At 40.8% G+C, this 24,362-nt stretch overlaps 1 protein-coding gene across 2 annotated transcripts in view; it reads left to right on the top strand.

Moving 5' to 3' along the window:
• Positions 1-24,362, top strand: part of LOC134357680 (dual 3',5'-cyclic-AMP and -GMP phosphodiesterase 11A-like) — a 251,408-nt gene that overhangs the window by 64,047 nt on the left and 162,999 nt on the right. For both annotated transcript variants that reach the window (XM_063069299.1, XM_063069298.1), the window contains exons 3-4: positions 21,603-21,692; positions 23,840-23,980. In XM_063069299.1, the coding sequence (XP_062925369.1) occupies positions 21,603-21,692; positions 23,840-23,980 (231 nt within the window). The remainder of the gene's footprint in view (positions 1-21,602; positions 21,693-23,839; positions 23,981-24,362) is intronic.

The raw sequence follows: 24,362 nt of genomic DNA, 5'->3' as shown, positions 1-24,362 counted from the left end.
GTCATGTGGCAGCAACTCAATGCACAAAAGCATGCAGACATGGTCAAGAGTTTCAGCTGATGTTCAGACCAAATATCAGAATGGGGAAGAGATGTGATCGTGATCTAAGTGCCTTTGACTGTTGGTGCCAGACAGGGTGGTTTGAGTATCTCAGAAACTGTTGCTGTCCCGAGATTTTTTGTCACAACAGTCTCCAGAGTTTACAGAGAATGGTGCGAGAAACAAGAAACATCCAGTGAGTGGCAGTGTGTGGGTGAAACCACCTTGTTAATGAGAGAGGTCAGGGGAGAATTGCCAGACTGGTTCAAGCTGACAGGAAGGCGACAGAAACTCAAGTAACCACATGTTACAAAGTGGTGTGCAGAAGAGCATCTCTGAAAACACAACACATTGAGACTTCAAGTGTATGGGCTCCAGCAGCAAAAAACCACAAACAACACTCAGTGGGCACTTTAAGGGAAGTAATCGCAATCTTCTTCTCCTGTTTTCCATTGTCTCATCTCATTCCTTGAGAATTTGGCTCGCTGCTGGTGTGATTTATAGTCTTGTGTAATTCAATTTTGTGCAATTCAAAACTCCAGATATCTGTTGCATTAACAGCCTTCAGTTCTGATGTTACTTTAGCTGCTGGAACCTTACTGTTCGAACAAATTGGTATAATAAATAGGAGATATTTAAGTAGCTGAAGATTGGTACAGTGTAGGAGGCAATACCACAATAAGTAACTGAAGAACATTTCCTAGAAGTATTTAAGATGAAAACTCCACCATGGATGGCTACAAATGGAGGAAGGTTGAGCCTGGGACTAGCAACTCCATCTTGCAAAAACCCAGAAATGACAACAGAGACTCCGAAGACCTCGTCCCTGGGAGAGGAAAGGTCTTCGAAGGTAGATTTACACCTGGGGACAATTGAAGAACTGTCCTGGGACAAAGGACTCTAGTGAGCTGCTGTTGTGGCCTATGCCCCAGTAAAGTGATGGGTGTTAGGCTTCCGAAGAAGAGTAATTCTAAGATGAAATTGGAAAAAGCACGGGGCAGAAAGGAATGAATGATATGTTAATGTAATGGCTTCCGTGAATATCTTTAGTGCAGTATTACAGGCATCTTGTTTTTTATTGGGATCCTTCATATAGCACGAGGAAGCTGGCAGTGACCAACTCCGATCTATGTTTTTCTATTTGATGAGCTTCAGGGTAGTGACTGATCAATCATAGAATGAAGCATCTGTTGAAAACTCTCCAAGTGCATGATAGTGACTTGTAAAACTTTGAAAGATATTTGTAAGAGGACAAGCCACTTGTACAGCCTAAAATATCAGAATCAGAATGAGGTTCATTATCTCTGATATATGTTGTAAATTACAGTTAATTGGGACACATCAGAGCCAGTACATTTTGGCCCATTTTAGCAGCTGCCTCAATTAGCTGGTTTCATGAAAGTAGTTTTAAGTGTATAAAAAAGACAATCTACTGTTTAACTGAGTAACAAATTATGTATTTAAATTAAATATGGAACAAATTAGGACATTATCAATACTACTACAGTACTATACAAAGTGCTATACTTACAAAGTTATCCCACTCCCTCATCTTGGCCTGTGACCACATCTCCATAATGTTAATCCCAGTAAACCGACCACTGCTGAAAATGGAAAAACAAGTCAAGAGCACTGATAAAGGGGTTTATCACTGTAATAGGCTTGTTTTTGTAGTTGCATTTGTACCTGCTTTCTGGCAGAAAGCTATGGATGGCCTCCCAGGCATTCAGTGTTACCTGGATGTTATCATTGTTACTTTGTTGTTTACATAATATATTGTAGTTTATCTGTAAAAATACATAAATGGCATACATTATCACACCACCACATGATACGTGTGCACCTTGCTTAAGATAAAACGAAGTTAGACTCACATTCCTGGCTCTCTTGTTTTCCTTTCAATTAGTTTAATGTTTTGGATTTACAAAACTTAACAGCTAGCAGTTATACTTCATTAGGAATTTCGGGAGATTTGGTATATCGCCAAAGAATCTTGAAAGTTTCTATACATGTACTGTGGAGAGCATTCTGTCTGATTAAATCACCCTCTGGTATGGAGGCTTCAATGAAGGTTCGAATAAAGCTAGAGGGGGTTGTAGACTCAACAAGCTCCATCACAGGCAGTACACTGCATTAAATATCGTCAGTGCGCGTGTTTGTGTTCAAAAAGCATTGAAATTTTTCATTGATATTTGGTGAGGAATAAGCAGAAAGACAATTAAGAACATTTTTGCTCATTGCGGTTTCAAGCACCCAGGCTGGGAGCTGACAGAAACATCCGGAAGTGAAAATGAAACAATTTCACTCCTTCAACAAGTTAGGAACTGTGAAGAATTTGAAGGTATTAACTAACATAATGAAAATAAAGATTCGGAGGATGCAATCATTGATAGCATGTATGAAGGCAGTCCACTATTTTCACTAGATGTCTGCGCTGATTTTGTTCATTTACAGTCAATCAAATGAATACAGCAGCGTGCACTGAATGAATTCCTTGGTTGATACCTATTAGGAATGAATACAGTATTTCATAGTACTATAGTAGTATCGAAATTTGTTCTAATTTGTTCTGTATTTTATTTAAATACAAAATTTCTTACTCAGTTAAGTGATAGTTTTATTTATACCTTTTTAATATTTCCGTGAAACTTTGGCTAATTGGGGCAGCCGCCTTATTGTGCCAAAATGCACTGTTCGTGATGTGAACCGATTAATCAGAATCCACTGTTTTTATAAAATTGCACTTTATAGTTTTTTATGTATTGTGCTGTACTGCTGCTGCAAAAAAACAAATTTCCTGACATATGCCAGTGATATTAATCCTGATCTGATTCTGATTTGGAGATACCTACTTTACCTTTTCTACGGATAGATGTAACTTCTAGTAGCTACCACAGGGTGGCAGAAGATCCTCTTTCACCTGAGAAATGAGTTCAAGCAAATGCAATGAACAGCAAGAAGACCTAATACTGCCACCGTTGGGAATTACAGGGAATTGTTCTTTCCATAGTCAGACTGCACAGATGTGAAACACCAGCTGCTTCTCAAAATATATTTTTGAGGAAATATTCATATTATTAATACTCATACATATGATATTTTACTTGAAAAATCTGTTCTGATGTTGTCAGCATTGTATTGTCCTAAGTTTGCATTTTGCAGGAAAGCAGCATCGATCATCAGGGACCCTCCCACCACCCATGTTGTCTTCTCAGCGCTGCCATCCGAAAAAATGTACAGGCACATCAGTACTCACACCACCAGGTTCAGAAACAGTTATTACCCCTTAACTATCAGCTCTTAAACCAAAGGGGATAACTTCATTCAACTTCACTGGCCTTATTATTGACGCAAACAGGAGGAATTCTGCAGATGCTGGAAATTCAAGCAACACACATCAAAGTTGCTGGTGAACGCAGCAGGCCAGGCAGCATCTCTGGGAAGAGGTACAGTCGACGTTTCGAGCCGAGACCCTTCGTCAGGACTAACTGAAAGAAGAAGTAGTAAGGGATTTGTAAGTGGGAGGGGGAGAGGGAGATCCAAAATGATAGGAGAAGACAGGAAGGGGACGGATGGAGCCAAGAGCTGGACAGGTGATTGGCAAAAGGGATATGAAAGGATCATGGGACAGGAGGCCCAGGGAGAAGGAAAAGGGGGAGGGGGGGGAAAAACCCAGAGGATGGGCAAGGGGTATAGTGAGAGGGACAGAGGGAGAAAAAGGAGAGAGTGAAAAAGAATGTGTATATAAATAAATAACAGATGGGGTGCGAGGGGGAGGTGGGACATTAACGGAAGTTAGAGAAGTCGATGTTCATGCCATCAGGTTGGAGGCTACCCAGACGGAATATAAGGTGTTGTTCCTCCAACCTGAGTGTGGCTGTTCCCACAACCTATGGACTCATTTTCAAGAATTCTTCGTCTCATGTTCTCGATATTCATTAATTATTTGTTGATTATTATTATTATTATTATTATTTTCTCTTTTGCATTTGCACAGCGTGTTATCTTCTGCACATTGATATTTTGAGTGCGGTCTTCCATTGATTCTATTATGCTTCTTAGATTTGCTGAGTATGCCCACAAGAAAACCAACCTCAGGGTTGTATATGGTGACATGTATTTACTTTGATAATAAACTTACTTTGAACTTAGAAAAATACTTTTTTAGTCACACAGTTAATTTGACCCAAGTCTGGGTGTCTTTAGTGTTAGTTGCAAATTTGTGTGTGCGTGTGTGTTTTAGGTGTATTTTTTGAGGGACAACTTTGATGACGTGTTCCTCTACTTCACTAGGGAATTTCTCTCTACTGACTGGTGACTTTGCCTTCCCTCTCTTTATCGGTCAGTGATGTACTATCCCTTTACAAGCTGCCACAAATGATTTAAAGACAGCTACTTTTTGATATATTTAGGACAGTAGTTCCCAACCTTTTTGATGTCTTGGACCCCTACCATCAGCCGAGGGGTGTGTGGACCCTGGGTTGGGAAGCCCCGATTTAGAGAATAAGTATATCAGTTCTCTCCCTGGAAACATCTCCTTTACCAGCAGGACAACAAAGGCAAATAGATTTCCATTTCCCAGACTACAATACTGCTATATGTTATCTTTGCATTGTTTTGATTGCCTTCAATGAATAAAAATCTCAGTTAATTAAATTACACACTATCTATGAAGATAAAAGATCATTTAAAACTGCCATTAGTCATCACTTTTGATCTATTAATTGACTTCACTGCAGCCAAAATTAAAGAATCAGTCAATCTTTATTAGCCAAATGTAACAACATTGTAGCTGCAATCAAGAAGATCTTCTAGTTATTATTTCTACTTTTCTTTATTAACTATAATCTCACTTACAAGTAATTTACAAAATATATCATGAATGTAATTACTAAGTTGGGTGGCCTGGTAGCATAATGCTTTATAGCACCAGCAACCTGGGTTCAATTTCCACCAGTAATCAGAGTTCTGATCTCACCACAGTTTGTAAGGAGTTTCTACATTCTCCCCGTGACCGTGTGGGTTTCCTCTGGGTGCTCCAGTTTCCTCCCACATTCCAAAGATGTACGGGTTAGTAGGTTAATTGGTCACATAGACGCAATTGGGCAGCACGTGCTTATTAGGCCAGAATGGCCTGTTACTGTTCTGTATACTTGAGAATAAGTAAATTAGTACTTGGGGAATTTGCACATATCAAGCAAAAAATACAAGTATGAAGGGAACAGTTTGGCAGAGTAAATAGATAATATTAAATATATCACGTTGGAATTTATTTAGACCATGTGGTCTTTCCTGAGTTCAATGTTAATTTTTTAAGCATCTAGCACTTTACTTGGTTTCTTAAGGTGCCATAGGCAGGGATGGGGACTAGTGGGTATAAGCTTCCACCACTTAGTAAATGCTTCCAATAGTGTGTGTCTCAAATACCCTCAGACAACTAAGTCCAGCTCCTGACCTTCATATGTGGCTCACCTACTAGGCCCACTGGAACCATTTCTACTGGCAGGAGAAGGGGCAAAGGCAGGTTACGGGCTCCTTAAAACCAGTTGCTTCGGGATTCATCGACCATGGTTGGCAGTTCGTCTACGAGAAGGAAACCTCTGATCTCAAACCTCCATTACCTTGCGGCTATACCCACTCATGGGGAAGGCTTCGGGGAAACCTCGAGGAGAAATCTGGAGCTGGGGTCCCTAAGGCAATCCTATGTTGAGTTCAGTACGAATTGGCAACTTGCTGCGTTGCCAATGGTGCCAAATGGTATCGGCCTCTGCCGATCCTTTAGATTCACCAGCTGTGTGGAGGTGGGAGCCTGCTACATGGGCAACAGTTTGCTCTCCATATTGTACTGCTCCAGCTTGTGTAGTGATTGTATATCACGTAGGTAGCTGCAACCTAATGTCCATGGTTAAACCTGACCAACAGGGGGCCTCAAGCTCTGCTGTACAGTAACAAAATAAAAACCAGTAGCAACGCCCACAAAATGCTACTCAGGCAGCGTCTATGGAGACGAAGAAGCAGGTGAGCTTTTGAGCCTAGAACTTTTTATCAGGGCTGGAGAGGAAGGGGACAGAGGCCAGAATCAGAAGGTGGGGAGAAAGGGCTGGAGTACAAACAGACTAAGTAAGATGGAAGATGGGTGGCTGGGGGTTGGGAAGTGAAGTGAGAAGCAGGGTGGTGATAGGTGGAAATGGTAAAGGGCTGAAGAAGAAAGAATCTGATAGGAGAGCAGAGTGGACGATGGGAGAAAGGGAAGGAGGAGAGTCCCCAGACGGAGGTGATAGGCAGGTGAGGAGAAGAGAAGGGGTAAGAGGGGAGCCAGAATGGGGATTGGAAAAAGACTTGGGGGGGGGGGAGAGAGAAATTACTGGAAGTTAGAGAAACCAATGTTAATGTGTTTATATTGCAATAAAACCAATTGCTATAATTGCAGTTTTATTAATAATGCATTAGTTTCTATTAAATATAAAATGTAACCTTAATCGGACTTAAAATTATATTATTTATCAACTTTATATCCCATAATTTATTGAGAGATTTTATTTATTTATTGAGAGACAGCATATTAACAGGCCCTTCCAGTTCATTGAGCCTGTGTTCCCAATTACACCTATGCGATTAATTAACTTACAAATCCGTACATCTTTGGAGTGTGGGAGGAAACCCACATTGTCATGGGGAGAGCATACAAACTCCTTACAGCCAGCGGTGGAAATTGAACTCGGGTCACAGGAATGGTGTTGTGCTTAACCGCTACCTAATCACCCCTTTTAATCTTATAATTCCTTAAATGACTGTCAAGGATTTAATTTGTGTTTTGAAGATCACCTTATAACGGAATATTTCAAATGAGGCAGCATGTCTTTTACAATATGATTTGCAACAGGGCATTGTTCTAATATTTGCATTTGTTGTAGACAGCTATGTATTCATGCCCGTAGGCTTGGTATGGGTGAGAGCGGCAGATATAGGCACACCTAAGTTGGGAGAGGTCCACTGTTCTCTCCTATTAGATTCCTTCTGTTTTCACCCCTTCACCTCTTCCACCTGTCCCCTTCCAACTCCTTAGTTCATCCCCCTTCCCCCTCACCTGATCTTACCTATCACCTGCCAGGTTGTACTCCTCCTCCTCCCCCCCACCCCACCGTACCCCCCGCTTCCTTATTTGGACTTCTGCCTTCATCCCCTTCCAGTCCTGAAGAAGGGTCTCAGCCCAAAGTGTCGACCGTTTATTCCTCTCGATTGATGCTACCCGCCTTGCTGAGCTCCCCCAGCATTTTGTGTATGATGCTCTGGGTTTCCAGCAATTGCAGAAACTCTTGTGTTTATGAAACCATAAGCAGTTTGCTTTTTTTTGCAGCCATTAAGCTCTTTCGGGTCGGGATAAGTAAGCTTAACAAACGCTGTATATGACTTGGAACTTAACAGCTGCCAGCTGTTTTCCTCATTCCCTTCAACGCTTTTACTGAAGGTCAGCACAGTGCTAAGGAGCATTTTGGCCTTAATTCCCTGAGTTGTGGATCATGCAGAGTTATGCCCATGATTCCATTTCTCCTGCGAGGTTCCAATGAATTGTTGCGTGGAGACGCCACAGCAAGATGGGGATGTCAGTGATTTACAGAGTATTTCTCCAATCCAGTTGGTGGCGGTAATGCACCTTAAGTTGGACTGCCGACCATCATTAAAAGTCAGAAGAAGAAGTTTAAAGTTAAAGTCTGTCCAGAGCCTTTGTGGCCTATCAGGCCGGTGCTTAAGCCAGTTTCTCAGAAGAAGAAGAGTTTGCTGAAAATGCTCATCTGTTGTCAGAAGCTGGAGTGCATGGTATTAAATAAGTTTTGCAAAAGAACAAGGAATAAGACTTTTTCAAAATTAAAAAAAAAAGAAAATGTGTGGAAGACCAAGTATGAGTAATTGAATGTGTGATAAAGTCTGAGTCAGTAACTTGCCTGGGGATCTGGACTACATCTAGAGTGCCAGGAGTAGAGGACCTGAGTTATGGAGAAAGATTGAATAGATTAGAACTTTGTGCCCTAGAACATGGAAGACTGAGAGAAGATTTGATAGAGATATACAAAATTTTGAGAGCTATAGATAGGGTAAATGCAAGCAGGCTTTTTCCACTGAGGTTGAGTGAGACTAGAGCTAGAGGTCATGGGTTAAGTGTGAAAGGTGAACTGTTTAAGGGGAACATGAGGGGAAACATCTACACAGGGTGGTAAGAATGTGGAACAAGCTGCCAGCACAGGTGGTGGATGCAGTTTTGATTTCAACGTTTAAGAGAAGTTTGGATAGGTACATGGATGATATGGGTATGGAGGTCTATCGTCTGGGTGCAGGTCAATGGGACTAAGCGGTTTAAATGATTTGGCATGGACTAGATGGGCTGAAGGGCCTGTTTCCGTGCTGTAATTTTCTATAACTCTATGGCTGTATCTGAGGAACTGGTTCTGCCCAGAACACCACTGGTTGTAATTGAAAAAGGAATACAGCATCCTTCTTGTCCTCAGGATGTTCCCAAAACAGTGAAGAGAATGTCTTTTAGTAGCTTCCCATCAGACTACAGGGGGCAGTTTAAAGCCCAGGTGATGGCTCAGCAATCTGCACTCAAACTAACTCGGCAGCGTAGTGGTTAGTGCAATTACTTTACAGCGCCAACAATTACCGATTCGGGGTTCGATTCCTGCCGCCGTCTGCAAGGAGTTTGAATATTTTCACTGTGACTGCGTGGGTTTCTTCCCCCATTCCTAAGATGTATGGCTAGGGTAAGGTTTAGTAAGTTGTGCGCATGCTACGTTGGCCCTCAACTGATTTGATTTGATGCAAAATGATGCTTTTCACTGATGTTTTAATGTTCATGTGGCAAATAAAGTTAACCTTTAACTCTTCAGTAGACAACACAGTGAAATCCCCAGTGCAATTTAGAGGTTTAAATTGATTAAGTGAATCTACTAAACTGCCCATTTCTCTGGGTCCAAGAGCTCTTTCCTCTGTGCGGGTTGACTCTGTATCATGTTGCTAAAGGATGATTGTGTAGCAACCCAAGACGTCATCAAAGTTGGAGTTGTGGATCAAAGGAACTTTGGGATTATGGAAGTGAGAGAATGGGGAAGCTCTATGAACAGCTAGAACTCAAAACAATATTACACAGTTTAGAGGAATTCTCTGTAACACTTACAAAAGCAGGTTTTGAGGATTCAGATCAATGAGGGGGAAAGAACACTTCAATGTTGCTACAGGATATTTATTTAAAGTGTAACAGGAGATAAGAATGATATATACTCAGAGACTACTTTATTAGGTAACTCCAGTGCGTAATGAGTGGCCATTGAATACATATTTGTGGTTTTCTGCTGCTGTAGCCCATCCACTTCAAGGTTCAACATATTGTGCATTCAGAGATGCTCTCCTGCATGCCAATGTTGTAAAGGGTGGTTATTTGAGTTACTGTTGTCTTCCTGTCAATTTGAATCAGTCTGACCTATTGTGCATTCAGAGATGCTCTCCTGCATGCCAATGTTGTAAAGGGTGGTTATTTGAGTTACTGTTGTCTTCCTGTCAATTTGAATCAGTCTGACCATTCTCCTCTGACCTCTCTCATAAACAAGGCATTTTCACCCACAGCACTGCTGTTACTGGATGTTTTTTTTTGTTTTTCACACCATTTTCTGTAAACTCTAGAGACTGCTGTGTGTGAAAATTCCAGGAAATCAGCAGTTTCTGAGATACTCACACCACCCCATCTGGCACCAGCAATCATTTCATTATTAAAGTCACTTAGATCACATTCCTTACCCATGCTGATGTTTGGTTTGAACAGCATCTGAACCTCTTGACCATGTCTGCATGCTCTCGTGCATTGAGTTGTTGCTACATAATTGGCTGGTTTAGATATTTGGACCAACAAGCAGGTGTACAGGTACCTTATTAAGTGGCCGCTGAGTGTGGATACAATGCAGTAAGTTTAAAACACAGTGCAGGTTGATGAGGGAGCAAGTCTCATGCCCTACTGCTCAGTGAGGTCTTTGATTTACAATGACTAGACTGGAGAATCTCAGAGGTTCTTGGCACCGATTGCGATCCTGGTCCAATGAGCTTGTTCACTATATACACTTACATATTCTATCTATGTGTAGTGGAGGATATATTGACTGGCCGCCTCATAGCCTGGCAGGGAAACACCAATGCCCTTGAACAGAAAATCCAACAAAAAGTAGTGGATACGGACCAGTCCATCATGGGTAAAACCCTCCCCACCATTGAGCACATCTACATGAAATGCTATTGCAGGAAATTCAGCATCCATCATCAGGGTCCCCCACCACCCTGGACATGCTCTCTTCTCACTGCTGATGTCAGGAAGAAGGTACAGGAGCCTCAGGACTCGCACCACCAGTCTCAGGGACAGTTATTACCTCTCAACCTTCAAGCTGTTGAACAAAACCAATAGACTCACTTTCAAGGACTCAACATCTCATTATCTCGATATTTATGGCTTACTTATTTATATTATTATTTCTTCTTTTAGCACTTGCTCAGTTTTTTTTGTCCTCTGCACTCTGGTCGAAAGCTCTAATTTGTCAACTGTTCATTGATTCAGTTACTATTCTGGTTGAGTATGCCAACAAAAAAAAGAAAATGAATTTCAGGGCTGTACATGGTGACATATATGTACTTTGATAATAACATTTACATTGAATTTACTTTGAACTTTGAAGAAAACATATGCTTCTTTTCTAATCTCTACAATCCCGTCCGCTACAGTTCTAAAACTAATTATTTCTTAATGAGTTTTACATTGTCAACTGAACCAGTCTTGCTTGTCTCCAAGGTCATCATCAGGAACTGATGAAGGGTCTTGTCCCAAAAGGTCAACTGTTTATTAATTCTCATAAATGCTACCTGACCAGCTGTGTTGCTCCAGCATTTTGTCAGTGTGTTACTCTGAATTAAGCGGCACCTGATCAAGTAGATTACAGAAACAGCATACTTTTGTTTAAATGTTTTGTTTAAAATTGCTGCCTCATGAAGGATGTTATTCTGAATCACACAATGATCCCAGTGAACATTCTATTGATGAATCCTTGCCTTGCGGTCTATGAAAGAAATCCTAGCAAAGCATTGAAAGAGCGAGCAAGATTCAGCCTTTCAAGCCCTGTGTCTACTCCATCGTTCAATAAGGATGTGGAGGACCCTTAACTCTGGTGAGACTTTTCCAGCATATTCTCCAGAGCCCTCAACTACCTTAAATCTAACAATCTATGAATTTATGCCCTGAATACAATCATGACCAAGTCTTCACTGTCCTCTTTGATAGTGAGTTCTCAGCAGTTGTCACCCTTGAGGTGAGGACATTTCTTCTCAGTTCTGTCTTGATTACCATCTTCTTATTTTTGAAACTGGCCATGAGCTCTGAACACCCCAGCTTGGGAAATGCCATCCCTGCTCTCTATCCTACAGAGACAGGATAAAATCTCTGTGGTAAATGTGTTTGTATCGAGGAATATGACGCAAAAATATTTATCATGTTCTATCCATGCTAAAAAGCATAATCAGAAAATATAAAGAAAATGAAATTTAAAAATATTATTTTCTTGTATCACCCAGATTTGATTTGATGTAGGAATGATGAGGTTCAGGATTCAAGATGGTTTATTGTCATTCTTCAGTACTCAAGTGTAAGGAAGAGTGAAATGGTTGTAACTCCAGATTTGATGCAGCATAAAAAACACAAAAAACATACCATAAATACAAAAACAATCCTATAAACACCAAGTGCAAGTGAATGCTTGTGTGTGGCCATACATCATAAGTTTTAAAATACATTATACCTCTTTCATGCTGTTGTTCTTATTCTTTTCTCTATCCATAACCATGATTGTTTTTGGAAATTTTTTCTGCAGATGTGCTTTGCCATTGCCTCCTGGGCAGTGACTTTACAAGATGGGTGACCCCAGCCATTATCAATACTCTTCAGAGATTGCTTGGTGTCAGTGGTCGCATAACCAGGACTTGTGATATGCACCAGCTGCTCATACACCATCCACACCTGCCCCCATGGCTTCACGTGACCCTGATCAGTGGGGCTAAGCAGATAGTACACCTTGCCCAAGAACGATCTGCAGGTTAGCAGAGAGAAGGAGCGTCTTCCACCTCCTTTGGTAAAGACATACCATGTTCTATCCATGCTAAAAAAACATAATCAGAAAATGTAGACAGAAAATGAAATTTTAAATATTATTTTCTTGTAACATCAGGATTTGTTTGGATATAAGAATTATAAGATTCAAGATTGTTTATTGTCATTCTTCACTACGCAACTGTAAAGCAGAATGAAATGGTTTTTATTCCAGATCTGATGAAGTGTAAAAAACACAATAAGCGTAAAGAACACAAAAAAAACTCACAGTAAATATAAATATGAAAGCAATCCTATAAAGCTCAACGTACAGGTAACTGTTCGTGGCTCTATATAATCAGTTTTAAAACACATTTTATATACTGTATATTTATAATATTAATTGTTCACCTTCTGGGCCAGAGAGGTTAACAGACATTAGCAATGATCAGGTAGTTGAAAGGGTGCTCACATTATTTGGTTTGGCACTGCATTGTGTGGTGAAGGGCCAGTTTCTATACAGTATGGTTTTTAGCTATTAGACTTTGCATTCTGTGGTGAGTTTAATGTCCAAATTCAGCAATTTAAGAAATGTCATGGGAAAGTTAATCCAGAACTTCTATTTACTTAAAATATGGTTTGTATAATAATGTTGTACTGAAACCAGAATTATTCAGAAATTCAAATCCATTTTCTTACTAAATTTTCTTTTGCCCAAATCACGGTTTCTGCTAAGCTGTAATTCCCTAAGGGATCTCGTGTATGGTAATGATATTGAATGGTTTTTTACCACAACTGAATCCCCTACTGGTACCATCATAACCCTGGGGGTCATCATTGACCAGAAGCTCAACTAGACCCAATACTATATGTAACTTGGGTTAATTAAACCCAAAGATGTAATGTTAGAAAGCTGCACCTGGGGAGGGATGAAGACAAGGTTTACCAAGTTAACAAAAAGAGAACTTTGGCGGGGGGATGGCAAGGCGTGGGAAAGAGAGAGAAGAGCAGCAAACTATTAGAAGTTAAAGATATGAAACTGTTGAAAGTTGAATTAGTAGTGAGTATCTCTACCCTATTTCCCTACTTACTTGAAGACCTCAGGGTGAAACTCCTGGAGGAGAGATGATAGCGATAAAAGATCTATTGAAGCTACGGCTATAACAAACAGCAGCTGTAATGAGACAATATCGGCAGAGACGAGTGTCCAGGATCTCTACCGTGTAACTGGGAATTAGTTCTGTTAAATCACACCAAGGGATTTGGTCAGGTTTTTTTTGTATAAGTTTCTGAATCAGCTTTCTGTGGATGATCAACTAGTTCATCCAACGAACCAAGAAACCGAGCCACCAAAGGTCGAAGAACCCGTGCGGGAACGGAATGTTTGATGATGTAGAGGATTTAATGTGGTTGGATGTATAAGTTTTACTTTGTTTAAAAGCTGTGATGTTGGAGAATTGCTGTGAAAGGAGTTAAGCTGTATAGATATATATTTTTTAAATTTGAATTTGTAGACTTTCTGACTGGAACTGAAACTGAAGTTAACCATAATACTTAAAAATAGGAATTCAATTAGTTTCCTAACTAACTAGGGATAAGTAACAAGAAAGGTTAGTCTGTAAACCTTTTAAATGGGGAATAACACTAGATCTAATTAATTAGAGAAATTGGAGTAACAAAGGTTATTCTAATGAATCTCACTGATTCTAACTAAAAAGGAATTTGGTTTTTGTTGAATGTTGGAATTTTGAGTTGTTCTTACTCATAAATATTTTGTATATATTGCTATTTTTATAAACAAAATTTGACACCAGAAGTTTGTGTTTTCTATTCACTGCCTCCTTTCCATACCTAGAGCTTCTGATGTCCTGCCTATTAGCACCTGGTGTAGCACTATGTAATTTGATTTTTCTCAGAAATAGTGCAGTGATGAGTCACAGGAGATAAGACAAACACTTCACAGTTGTTACATATAGGTCAGGATGTTGGAGCAAGTGACTTATTTCCTTTTACCACGAAGCATGTCCACCATTGTCAAGGCCTGAATCAGGTGTGTGATGGAATACTTGCCACGTGTCTGAATGAGACGTCCAAAAGCATTCAATAAATTTGATGCTGTCCAGAACAAAGCAGCCCACTTGATTGGTATCAATATACATTGGTGTACTATATACAGTGCTGTGCAAAAGTCTTAGGCACATATATAAAGCTAGGGTGCCTAAGACTTTTGCACAGTTCTGTAGTTGTCACTGTGGAGTGGAGATTGAGTTTGTAAATCTGGTGGGAGCAAAGGATGTGGGAATGATGAGGGCGGAGAGTCACAGGAGAGGTCTGGGGCTGGTGCCAGGGAAAGAGTCCCAGGACAGGTGATGGTGCGGGTCAGACACACCCAGCCCTGTGACCTTGCCTAGTGTCTCTTGGTTCCAAACAATTGGTTTATTAATCATGACAGAATGTCTCTCTGGTGCTTCCTGTTCCTTCCCCTCTCCCTTCACCATGATTCCCCTCTCCCTGCTCCCTTCCCACTCTCAGTCCATGATAGAGACCCACACCAAAATCAGGTTTATCATCACTCACACATGTCAAGAAATTAGTGTTTTTTTGCAGCAGTACAGTTCAATGCATAAAATGACTACAGTACGGTGCCAATGTCTTGGGCGCCCTAGCTATCATGGAGCTCCTAAGCCAACATCACTGTCAGGGTAATTGTCCAAGAAAGGTTGCAATAGCTCAAGAAATAATGGGTGGCATGGTAGCGTAATGCTTTACCGTGTAAGCTGTATGATCAGGGCTCAGTTCTGACTGCCTGTAAGGTGTTCGTACGTTCTCTCCATGACTGCACGGGTTTTATCCGGGTACCCTGGTTTCCTCCCACATTGCAAATATGTATGGGGTAGTGGGTTGTGGGCATGTTGGCACTGGAAGCATGGTGACACTTGCCCGCTGCCCCCAGCACGTCCTCGGACTGTGTTGGTCATTGACACAAACAGCATCTTTCTCTGTATGTTTCAACGTAACTGTGACAAATAAAGTTAATCTCTATAAATCATTTTCCGGATGTGATTTACTATCACTTTCTCAAAGGTAATTACGGATTAGCAGTAAATGCTAGCCTTGCCAGAAAACTTCACATCTTCCAGAACACAAGTAAATAAAGGAACAACTAAATTCAGCCTCTTAATTTGAAACAGTGAGTGCTGTTTGATGGGGGCATGACTTCATGAGCTGATCCTCTTGGCTCTCTGCACTCTTGTTAGTGCTTTTCAATTAATTAACTAATTAATCTCTGATTAATGGAACGGCGCAGTAGTGAAGCAATTAGTATGACACTGTTATAGTGCCAGTGACCTGCGTTCAGTTCCTGCCGCCGTCTATAAGGAACGTATACTGTCTGCCTGTGGTCGCCTGGTTGGGCGCGCCGGTATCCTCACACATTCCAAAGACGTATGGGTTGGTAGTTTAAATGGTCACATGGGTGTAATTGGACGGCGTGGGCTCATTGGGCCAGAAGGGCCTGTTACCAAGCTGTATCTCTGAGTATGTACGTAGAGGAACAGAATCCGAGACAATATTCCTCCTCCGATCTTTGAAGTACTGGGTCTGCAGTTTGTGGATTGGACCATAGTTCCTGGTCGCTCCTTTTCCCGTTTGCTATTTTGGGAGACGCTGAATCGGGACAGCCTGCGGATAATGAACACTGAGCCGAACTGAATACGAACGCTTTTGATTTTGCTCTCGTTCTCCGTGTTTTCGCTCATTCTTTCCTGTTGCCGTTTATGCAATTTGTTATTTGCATGGGGGGTGCTGTTGATGTTCTTGTTACTGTTTGTGGGGGGAGGGGGGGTTAGTGTTCTTGTGATTTGTTCTTTTGCACTGGGGGGGGTGGGGGTTGATGCTTTTGTTCTGAACGGGCTTCATTGGTTTTCTTTGTGCCGTGACTGTCTGTGGAGAAGATGAATTTCAGGGTTGTATACTTTGATAGTAAATGTACTTTGAAATGAATGCTGAGGACAATTGCCAGAGCACCATTCTGTGGATATCTGAGACTACTGTACTCAGCAGAGAACTGAGGATTGGCCAGTACAGTTGAATATAGTGACTGGGACATCAGTTCGGTGTAAGTAGACTTTAAACTCAGTCATATATTAGAAAAAGCATGGCATGCAGTTTGAAATAAACAGCAGTTTAGTAGCTTATACTCAGCTAGTTTTATTTTAATTGGGTTGTGACAAACAAAGGGAATTTTTTGAATTTATCCTAGCATCATTGTAAATATAAATGAGTACGCACAGTAGTAATCTGTAGGTAGCAGACAAGGGGTTACTTGAAGCAGTTTTGGTTGACATTTTGAAAATGTCATACATTGAAATTAAACCCCGCTACACAAAAACCGAATCAGTCATATCCTGTTTATTGATAGCTTGAAAGGTGACATTGAGAACTTTGATAAATTCAGATGTCGCCAGTGTCAAAGATTGAGTTGATGGTTCAGCTACAAATATGTCAGTGACAACATGATGCAGAGTATCAGAGAAAAATTTAAGCTGGTCTAGGGAATAATATTGTGATATCAGACCATGAGAATGACCCTGGGAGATTCATAAACATGTAATAAATCAGAGTGACCCAACAGAGCTGGAGGATAATAAAATGCAGGCAATTGCCTCATTAAAACATTGAGATACCAACATTACCCACTGTTTTTGCAACCTGGTATGCAATACATGATGCACCTATCAGTAGTTTTTTCCCAGTAGTGTAAGTGTACTTGCAAAGACATGCTTCAGTGTTCTTTGGCAATATATTAAAGCAGGATTTTTACTAATTGGTGAAATTAGAAATTTACTAATGTTCTGTATATCTGTCCCGTCCTGTTGGCTACAAGCCAGCAATGCCCACTGGTAACTTGCCCAATTGGCTTTTGCTCATCCATAAGCTTAGACAGTGAGCAAAGGAGGTTACCTGACTCCCATAGGCATCACTTTTCATCTCACCCAAACTGCTGGAGCCACTCAGTGGGTCAGGGATCATCTGATGAAAGGAGCAATCGGTCCTTTGGGTCGAGACCCTTCGTTGGGACTGAAAAGGAAGAGGGCTGAAGGCGAGGGAGAGGGAGAGAAACAGGAATTGGCAGGTGATAGGTGAATCCAGGTGGGAGGGATATGTATAAAGGCATATGGTGAGAAACTGGGGTTAATAGGTGGAAGAGGCAAAAGTCTGAAGAGCTAGTTGGATCTGTTATTGAGGACTTTGCTTCATCCACCTATTAACTCCAGTTTCTCACCATATGCCTTAATACTTCAGATCAAGCGTGTAGCCATGGGCGCCCGCATGGGGCATGTCTATGCCTGCCATTTCGTTGGCCATGTGTTCTAAGCCTACACTGGTCACACTCCCCAAACTCTTCCACTGCTTCCTGAACCCATGCTGAGCTTTTCCATTTCATTAACTTTTGCCTCCAACTTCCACCCTCCCTTCAAACTCATTTGGTCCATCTTTGATATTTCTGTTTTTTTTGTTTTACTTCTCATAAAGCATATGCTGACATATGATGTAAAAGATGCCTTTCACTGTATGTTTCGATGTACATGTGACAAATGAAGCTGACCTTTAATCTTTATAATTTCAGCACATTACTTCTTTTATCTACCACCTCCAGCCTAATGCAAAACGATCCCCCTTTTCTCAATTTTGCTTTAAAAATATTTATTTTGTTTCCTTCCATTTTCTTACACAATTGCATGTGACTCTTACCAAAGTTATAGTTGATGTAACCCAGAAGCTTGTTTTCTTCCCTTTGGGATCTCAGTAATCAGCATTTGGAGCAATTGGTCTTTCACCATGACCCTTGTCTGGCTAGCAGATGTAGAAGATCTGCAGCCACCCAGTTCCGAGGAACCCTCCATCAGCCAAGCACTGTAATCAGCTACCCTTCCCAAACAGGACTGTTTATATTAAAACCATATAATACATTCAGTTGACCTTTGTGAAATTCTTTCTTGGTATTCAAGCCACGCAATTGTCGCAGTGCTATTTCTTTATTGTCATTACTTGAATTACCTCATTATTGTACTGTTTTGTAAATTACCATAATTTGTTGGCACAAAGCGTCAGATTTCAAGACAATTGTAAACGATAATAAACCTGATTCTGATTATCAAGGTGGAACACAAGACGGAGCATAATTCCTTAACAATAATTTTGCCTTAAGTCAATCTCAAGTTCTCTTTCTGGGGATTCAATATATAATGCAGATAACAGCAACACATTGTTGCTTTGTCAGAGGAACTATATTTTCAATGTGGTACTCCATTCCAAGTTCAAGTTTAATTGTCATTCACCCATACACGAGTACCTACAAATACAGCCAAACAAAACAGTGTACTCCGGGATCAAGGTGCGAAGCACAGTACCAACAGTCACACACAGTACAAGGCACAAATAGCATATACAAGTTAGCAAACTCATATAAGATATCAGTAAAATACAGTCACACACAAAAATATATAATCCAAGACCCTGAGTCCATGAAAGTTACAGCAGTCTGCAGTTGAACACTGGGGGGCAGCACCAACTCCAGCTCAGACACCACGCCACACTGCCTCTGGTGGAGTGCACCGACTCTGACGCCTCTCTCCTGGGTGACTGTAAACAGACGACACTGAGGCTTGAGGCCTACTCCTCTCTGCAACTGAGGTCACACAGCTCCTCCGCCATCTGCCCCTGCCAGATGAATTTAAAAAGGAACTACAGTCCTGCGCAAAAGTCTGAGGTATATTTATATAGTTAGGGTGCCTTAGACTCTTGCACTGTACTGTAGTAATTTTATGTATTGCACTGTATTGCTGTGCAATGAAAAAAACGAATTTTATGACATAGGTGAGTGATGATAAATCTGATTCTGATATGGGCCTCTATTGTGGACTGAGAATGGGAATCAAGATTGGGAAAAGGGGAAGGGAGATGTGAGGGAGCCGGAAGAACCAGAGAGACATTCTGTAATGATTAATAAAACAATTGTTTGGAATCAAATGACCTGGATGTGTCCACACCCGCACCACCCCCCACTCCTGGCACTCCTTCCCTGCCACCTGTCTTGCACCCCACCTGCGGTTCTGCACCCTTGCCGTTCCCAACATCCTTTGCTCTGGCCAGATTTACAAACCCGTTCTCCGCTCCACGTTGACAAATAAAATACTGTGCAAAATTCTTAGACACCCTGACAATATATGTGTGTTATATATGTGTACTAGTGTGCTTTACACCCTGGTCTGAAGAAACATTGTCTCTTTTGACAGAATACTTGTATATAGTGAAATGACAATAAACTTGACTTGTTATGTACCTAGGACTGTATATAAATGCATCTTTTCCCCCTATTAAAATCCAAGATACAAAAGTGTTTGTCAACAGAAACTGTAAATCCGCAAATGCTGAAAACTTGGGTGAAATATGTGACTCCCAGATAACGTACAGTATGTTCCAACCTGTGGTTCCTTGTCCAGATAGAACACAAACCATGACAAGTGAAAACTCATTTCAGGCAGTTCTGGCATCAGATGGTTCTTTGCAAAGGTTTATTGGTTTTTAGAACTGTATGATACTTAACTCTTTTAGCGTTTAGCTAGATGGATAATGTGACAAAAAGGCTGATTTAAAAATTAGGGAAAACTCAACTGAATAATTTGATTGGATTGATAAATCTGTTTGGGAATTGTGTGAATTATATTTAAATGCTTCCTCTGATAGGCCATAAACTCGCCTACCTGTTTAGTGAATGAAAGTGCTTTCTTGATTGCTTCACCCTTAACTAAGGTGATATCTTATTTAATGAATACGCTGTATATGACAGAAGGATAGTGTGGGCCAGAAATTCTGAGGTGTACACGGTGGTTATTGTGAGGCTGTTTCTTTAGGGTCATGGCTCATAGCTCAACAGAAACCAGCTACATGCATTTGGGTGTTGACGTTAGGAGTTCGGGAGGCCAGGTGATTGGGGAGCCCAGGAACTCAGAAATGAGGGGGGAGTATTGGGAGCAACAATATGAAAATTACATAAAGAACCTACCTACAAGAAAGCTTGATGCAATGGATTCCGCAGCAGTTGACCAGATAACTAACATGGAAGCTGGCTTTACAATCTCCTGATGGATTCAGTGAACTTGACTCTCAAGAAATGTAGGAATGGCATCTTAAAGCGGACAAGGGTCTGCCATCACCAGAAGAGAGACTCCTGAGGCAGATTTCAGGTCAGAAAAAGCATCGGGGCCTGAGAGCAGAAAACGAATCAGAGTCCAACACCCTTTTCTGTGCCAGACAAGATTCCCCACTTAAGCCCCTCCTATCTACCTGCGTCTGACTCATCTCTGTCTTCTCGCCACTACCATCGCGAGGGAGGTGCAGGAGTCTTGGGTCCTATGCCAACAGGGTCAGGAACAGTTGTTGCCCTACTGGTGTGGACAGCTTCACTCACCTCAGCACAGCACTGATTCCACAGCCTGTAGACTCACTCTGCCTTTGTATGTGTGGCTTTTCATTGATTCTATTGTATTTCTTTATTTTCCTGCAAAAGAATGTATCTCAAGGTTGTATATGCTATACATACTTTGATCATAAATTAACTTTGAATCTTAAATTTTAAGACTCCGGTTGTTCAGATGCCAACACCATATGTTGTTTTTAGGCCTCAAACATGCTCGGATAATGTCTCACTATGACAGTCTGGAGACTTTTGTACACTTTCAGCATGGTAAACCCAGATTAAATTTGAAGAAATGGGATAGGCAAGCACAAAGTACCCAATAATGTTTAATGGTCTTGTTTTATACAAAATTCATGTGCATTGACAATGGAAATGATTTGAGATCGAGGGTAAAATTAAACCAATTACTTTTTCTTATGACAGACCATGGTTTTAAGCAATGTTATTCTTGATGAATTGTGCTCTCAAATGTGAAAATGTTGTGATATTCATTTTAATGATGAAAATTAAATATAATATAATTTCATAAATATGTGGAGAGTCAGAGAGGGGTGTGCCCTTTAGTCCACCGAGTCCGCTCTAGTTATCCACCACACAATTACTAACCTTACATTAATCCCATCTCATCAACCTTTTTCAGATTCCGTCATTCCTCTCTGAGCACTTACGAGCAATTTATCGTGGGCAATTAACCTCCTGGTCCACACGTCTTTGGGGTATGGGAGGGAGCTGGAAGAAACCTGTGCGGTCCTGGGGAAAGCATGCAAGCCCCACACCGACTGCAGCCCAGTTCAGAATTGAACCTGGGTTTTTTTTTGCGCTCCAAACTCGCGGCACAGTTTTGAGAGGAGCAACATTTGTTAGAAGTGCGCGCTTCTCACAGATTTGTAGCCTGTGGGATTATTAGGCTGATACTCAGATTCCTCCAGGACTGTGACTATTGGATCGCTATTGTGTGCTTCTCTCCAGGTACTGCAGATGTACTTGCCATTCTGTGGAATATCCATATCCAATGCCAAACTCTTCACAGCATCTCGCAAAGAATACGACAGAAGCAGGGTATGTATTCTCGAGCAGTGTTAATTCATAGTCCAAATACGCACAAAAAAATTTAGCACTTATCCCCACCCACCTACCTTCTCCCTCACCTGGGCTCACCTATCGCCTGCCAGCTTCTACCCTTTTCCCTCCCTGACCTTCTTATCTGGGCTTCTTCCCCCTTCCTTTCCAGAGCAGAAACATCGATGGTCCATTCCGCTCCATAGATGCTTCCTGACCTGCTGTGTTCCTCCAGCATTTTCTGTGTGTTGCTTAAGATTTCTAGTGTCTGCAGCATCCCTTGTGTTTATAGTCAACTGTCCTCTCCCATTAGATTCCTTCTTATTCAGCTCTTTACCTTTTCCACCTATCACCTTCATCCCACCTTAGCCCTCACCTGGGCTCACCTATCACCTGCCAGCGTGTACTCCTCCCCTCCCCCCACCTTCATGTCCTAGCTTTTTCCTCTTCCTTTTCAGACCTGAGGAAGGGTCTAGGCCAGAAATGTCAACTGTTCATTCCTCTCCTTGGGTGCTGCCTAACCTGCTGAGTTCCGCCAGCATTTTGTATGTGTTACCCTGTATTTCCAGCACCTGCAGAATCTCTTGTATTTACAATTACGACTGGGCATTTGTGTAAGATGGGGGATGTTTACTCAGCTTCCATTTATACACCCCTCCTGCATCCTCAATGCTCTTGGAGTCAACAGGAATGAATAATGGGAGATATTTATAATGTTTCAGAGATGTTATTCTTTGTTTTATACTCTTAAATGCCACACCACCTATTGGTTGACATTGTGATTGGTAAAGTACATTCAGGTCTACATTAATGATGGTGTAATATAATCTATGCAAGTTGAGTTTCATCTCAGTATGACTTTATGATTCTAAGTGTTTCACTAGGAGGGCCAAAAAAGACCAAAATTTTCAGCAGTCTTTCGGGAAAGAATAAAGGAAGAAATGCTTCATTGCCTCTGTGCTGGAACAGATGTGATGGGCTGAATGGCCTAAATCTGCTCCTTTGTCTTATTTTCCGAAACAAATGATGCTTTCCTGTACATAAAGTGCTGCATTTGTTCTAAAAATCATTTCAGTCCTGATGAAGGGTCCCTCTCTATGCCTAAAACATCGCCTGTTTATTACTCTTCGTAGATGCTGCCTGACCTACTGAGCTCCCCCAGCATTTTGTGTTTATTGCAGGTAAAAGTTTGATTTGATGCACATTGACACTTACTCCACCAAAACCCAATAACTTGTTAGCTTCTTATCCACATGGACCGAAGCATAAAGATGATGGAATGCTACATTCTTTCAGTTAAAATGTTAAACTGAAGCTCCATCTACTTTTCCTGTCAACTAGAAGGAGGATTTAAAATCATTTGATGCCTTTCATGAAAGGGCAGGAAATACTTCCAAAGTACTGAACAAAATTCCTTAACTTCCCCTAAAAAGGTACAGTAGTATATTTTACCGCTTCGTTCTTTGCGAAAACTGTTGGCACACAGTACCTGTACACAATATTTCACTCCATATTGATAAGCATGTACTTAAATATATGAAATAACTCCCTTCATTCCAACTGTTAAGAATGGCACAGATCAACTTAACGGAAATATACTTGGTTATTCCCTTCTGACATTGAGTAGCAATTCTGATCTATGTCCTGTTGTCAGGAAGGAGATACAGGAGCCTTAAGTTCCATACCACCAGGTTCAGGAACAGTTACTGCTCTTCAACCATCAGGCTCCTGAACCAGGGTGGATACCTTCACTCACCTCAACACTGAACCGATTCCACAATCTTTAGACTCACTTTCCAAGGAGTCTACAATTCACATTGTCAGTATCATTCATTCATTCATTTATTTATTCATCTGTCTATCTATTTATTTATTTATTAATAATAATGATTAGTTTTTATACATTGTTGGTCTTTGTGTATAGTTTTTCATTGATTCTGTTTTATTTCTTTGTTCTACTGTAAATGCCTGCAAGAAAATTAATCTTAAGTGAGGTATACGTACTTTGATTATAAAAATTTACTTTGAACTTTGAACTTTGAAGCCTTTCCATCATCAGGCACTGCTTGGTTCGTTTTCAAGTTAAGAACTTCTTTAGTTGTGATACCTTATTCTTGTCTCTATTAACCCTGTTACCATGGTTACAGGCATTGCTGAAGGTTGTCAACGACTTGTTTGAAGAGCAAACAGAGCTGGAGAAAGTTGTCAGGAAAATCATGCAGCGAGCTCTGACCCTGTTGCAATGTGAACGGTGCTCAGTTCTTCTGCTGGAAGACATTGAGTCCCCCGTAAGTGTTTCTTTGCTTTCTTTGTTTCAGCCTACAACAGCACAGAGTTCTGTGAGCAGCCACAGTACCGTCGTGGATAGCACAACACTGTTACAGCTCGGGGCGTCAGCGTTTGGAATCCAATTCCTTTCTTTTTATATCTTTTTATTAATTTTTCCAAGATTATAAACAAAATACCAATGTTGATACAAAGAGAATGGAATAATCTTATTGTTAATAAACACATACAGAAAAAATTTCAGATAACACAGGTATAGTAGACTTCTAAACTCACGATGTAATTAATCATAGAAAAAAAGAAATAAAAAGAAAAAAAAATACAAAGAAAACCCCCCCCCAAAAAAAACAAAAAAAAAAGAACTAAATACTCAACCCAAAAAAG

This window comes from Mobula hypostoma, chromosome 17 (assembly GCF_963921235.1).
Source record: "Mobula hypostoma chromosome 17, sMobHyp1.1, whole genome shotgun sequence".
In the NCBI taxonomy this organism is placed as follows: domain Eukaryota; kingdom Metazoa; phylum Chordata; class Chondrichthyes; order Myliobatiformes; family Myliobatidae; genus Mobula; species Mobula hypostoma.
This window is presented reverse-complemented; position numbering and strand designations above follow the sequence as displayed.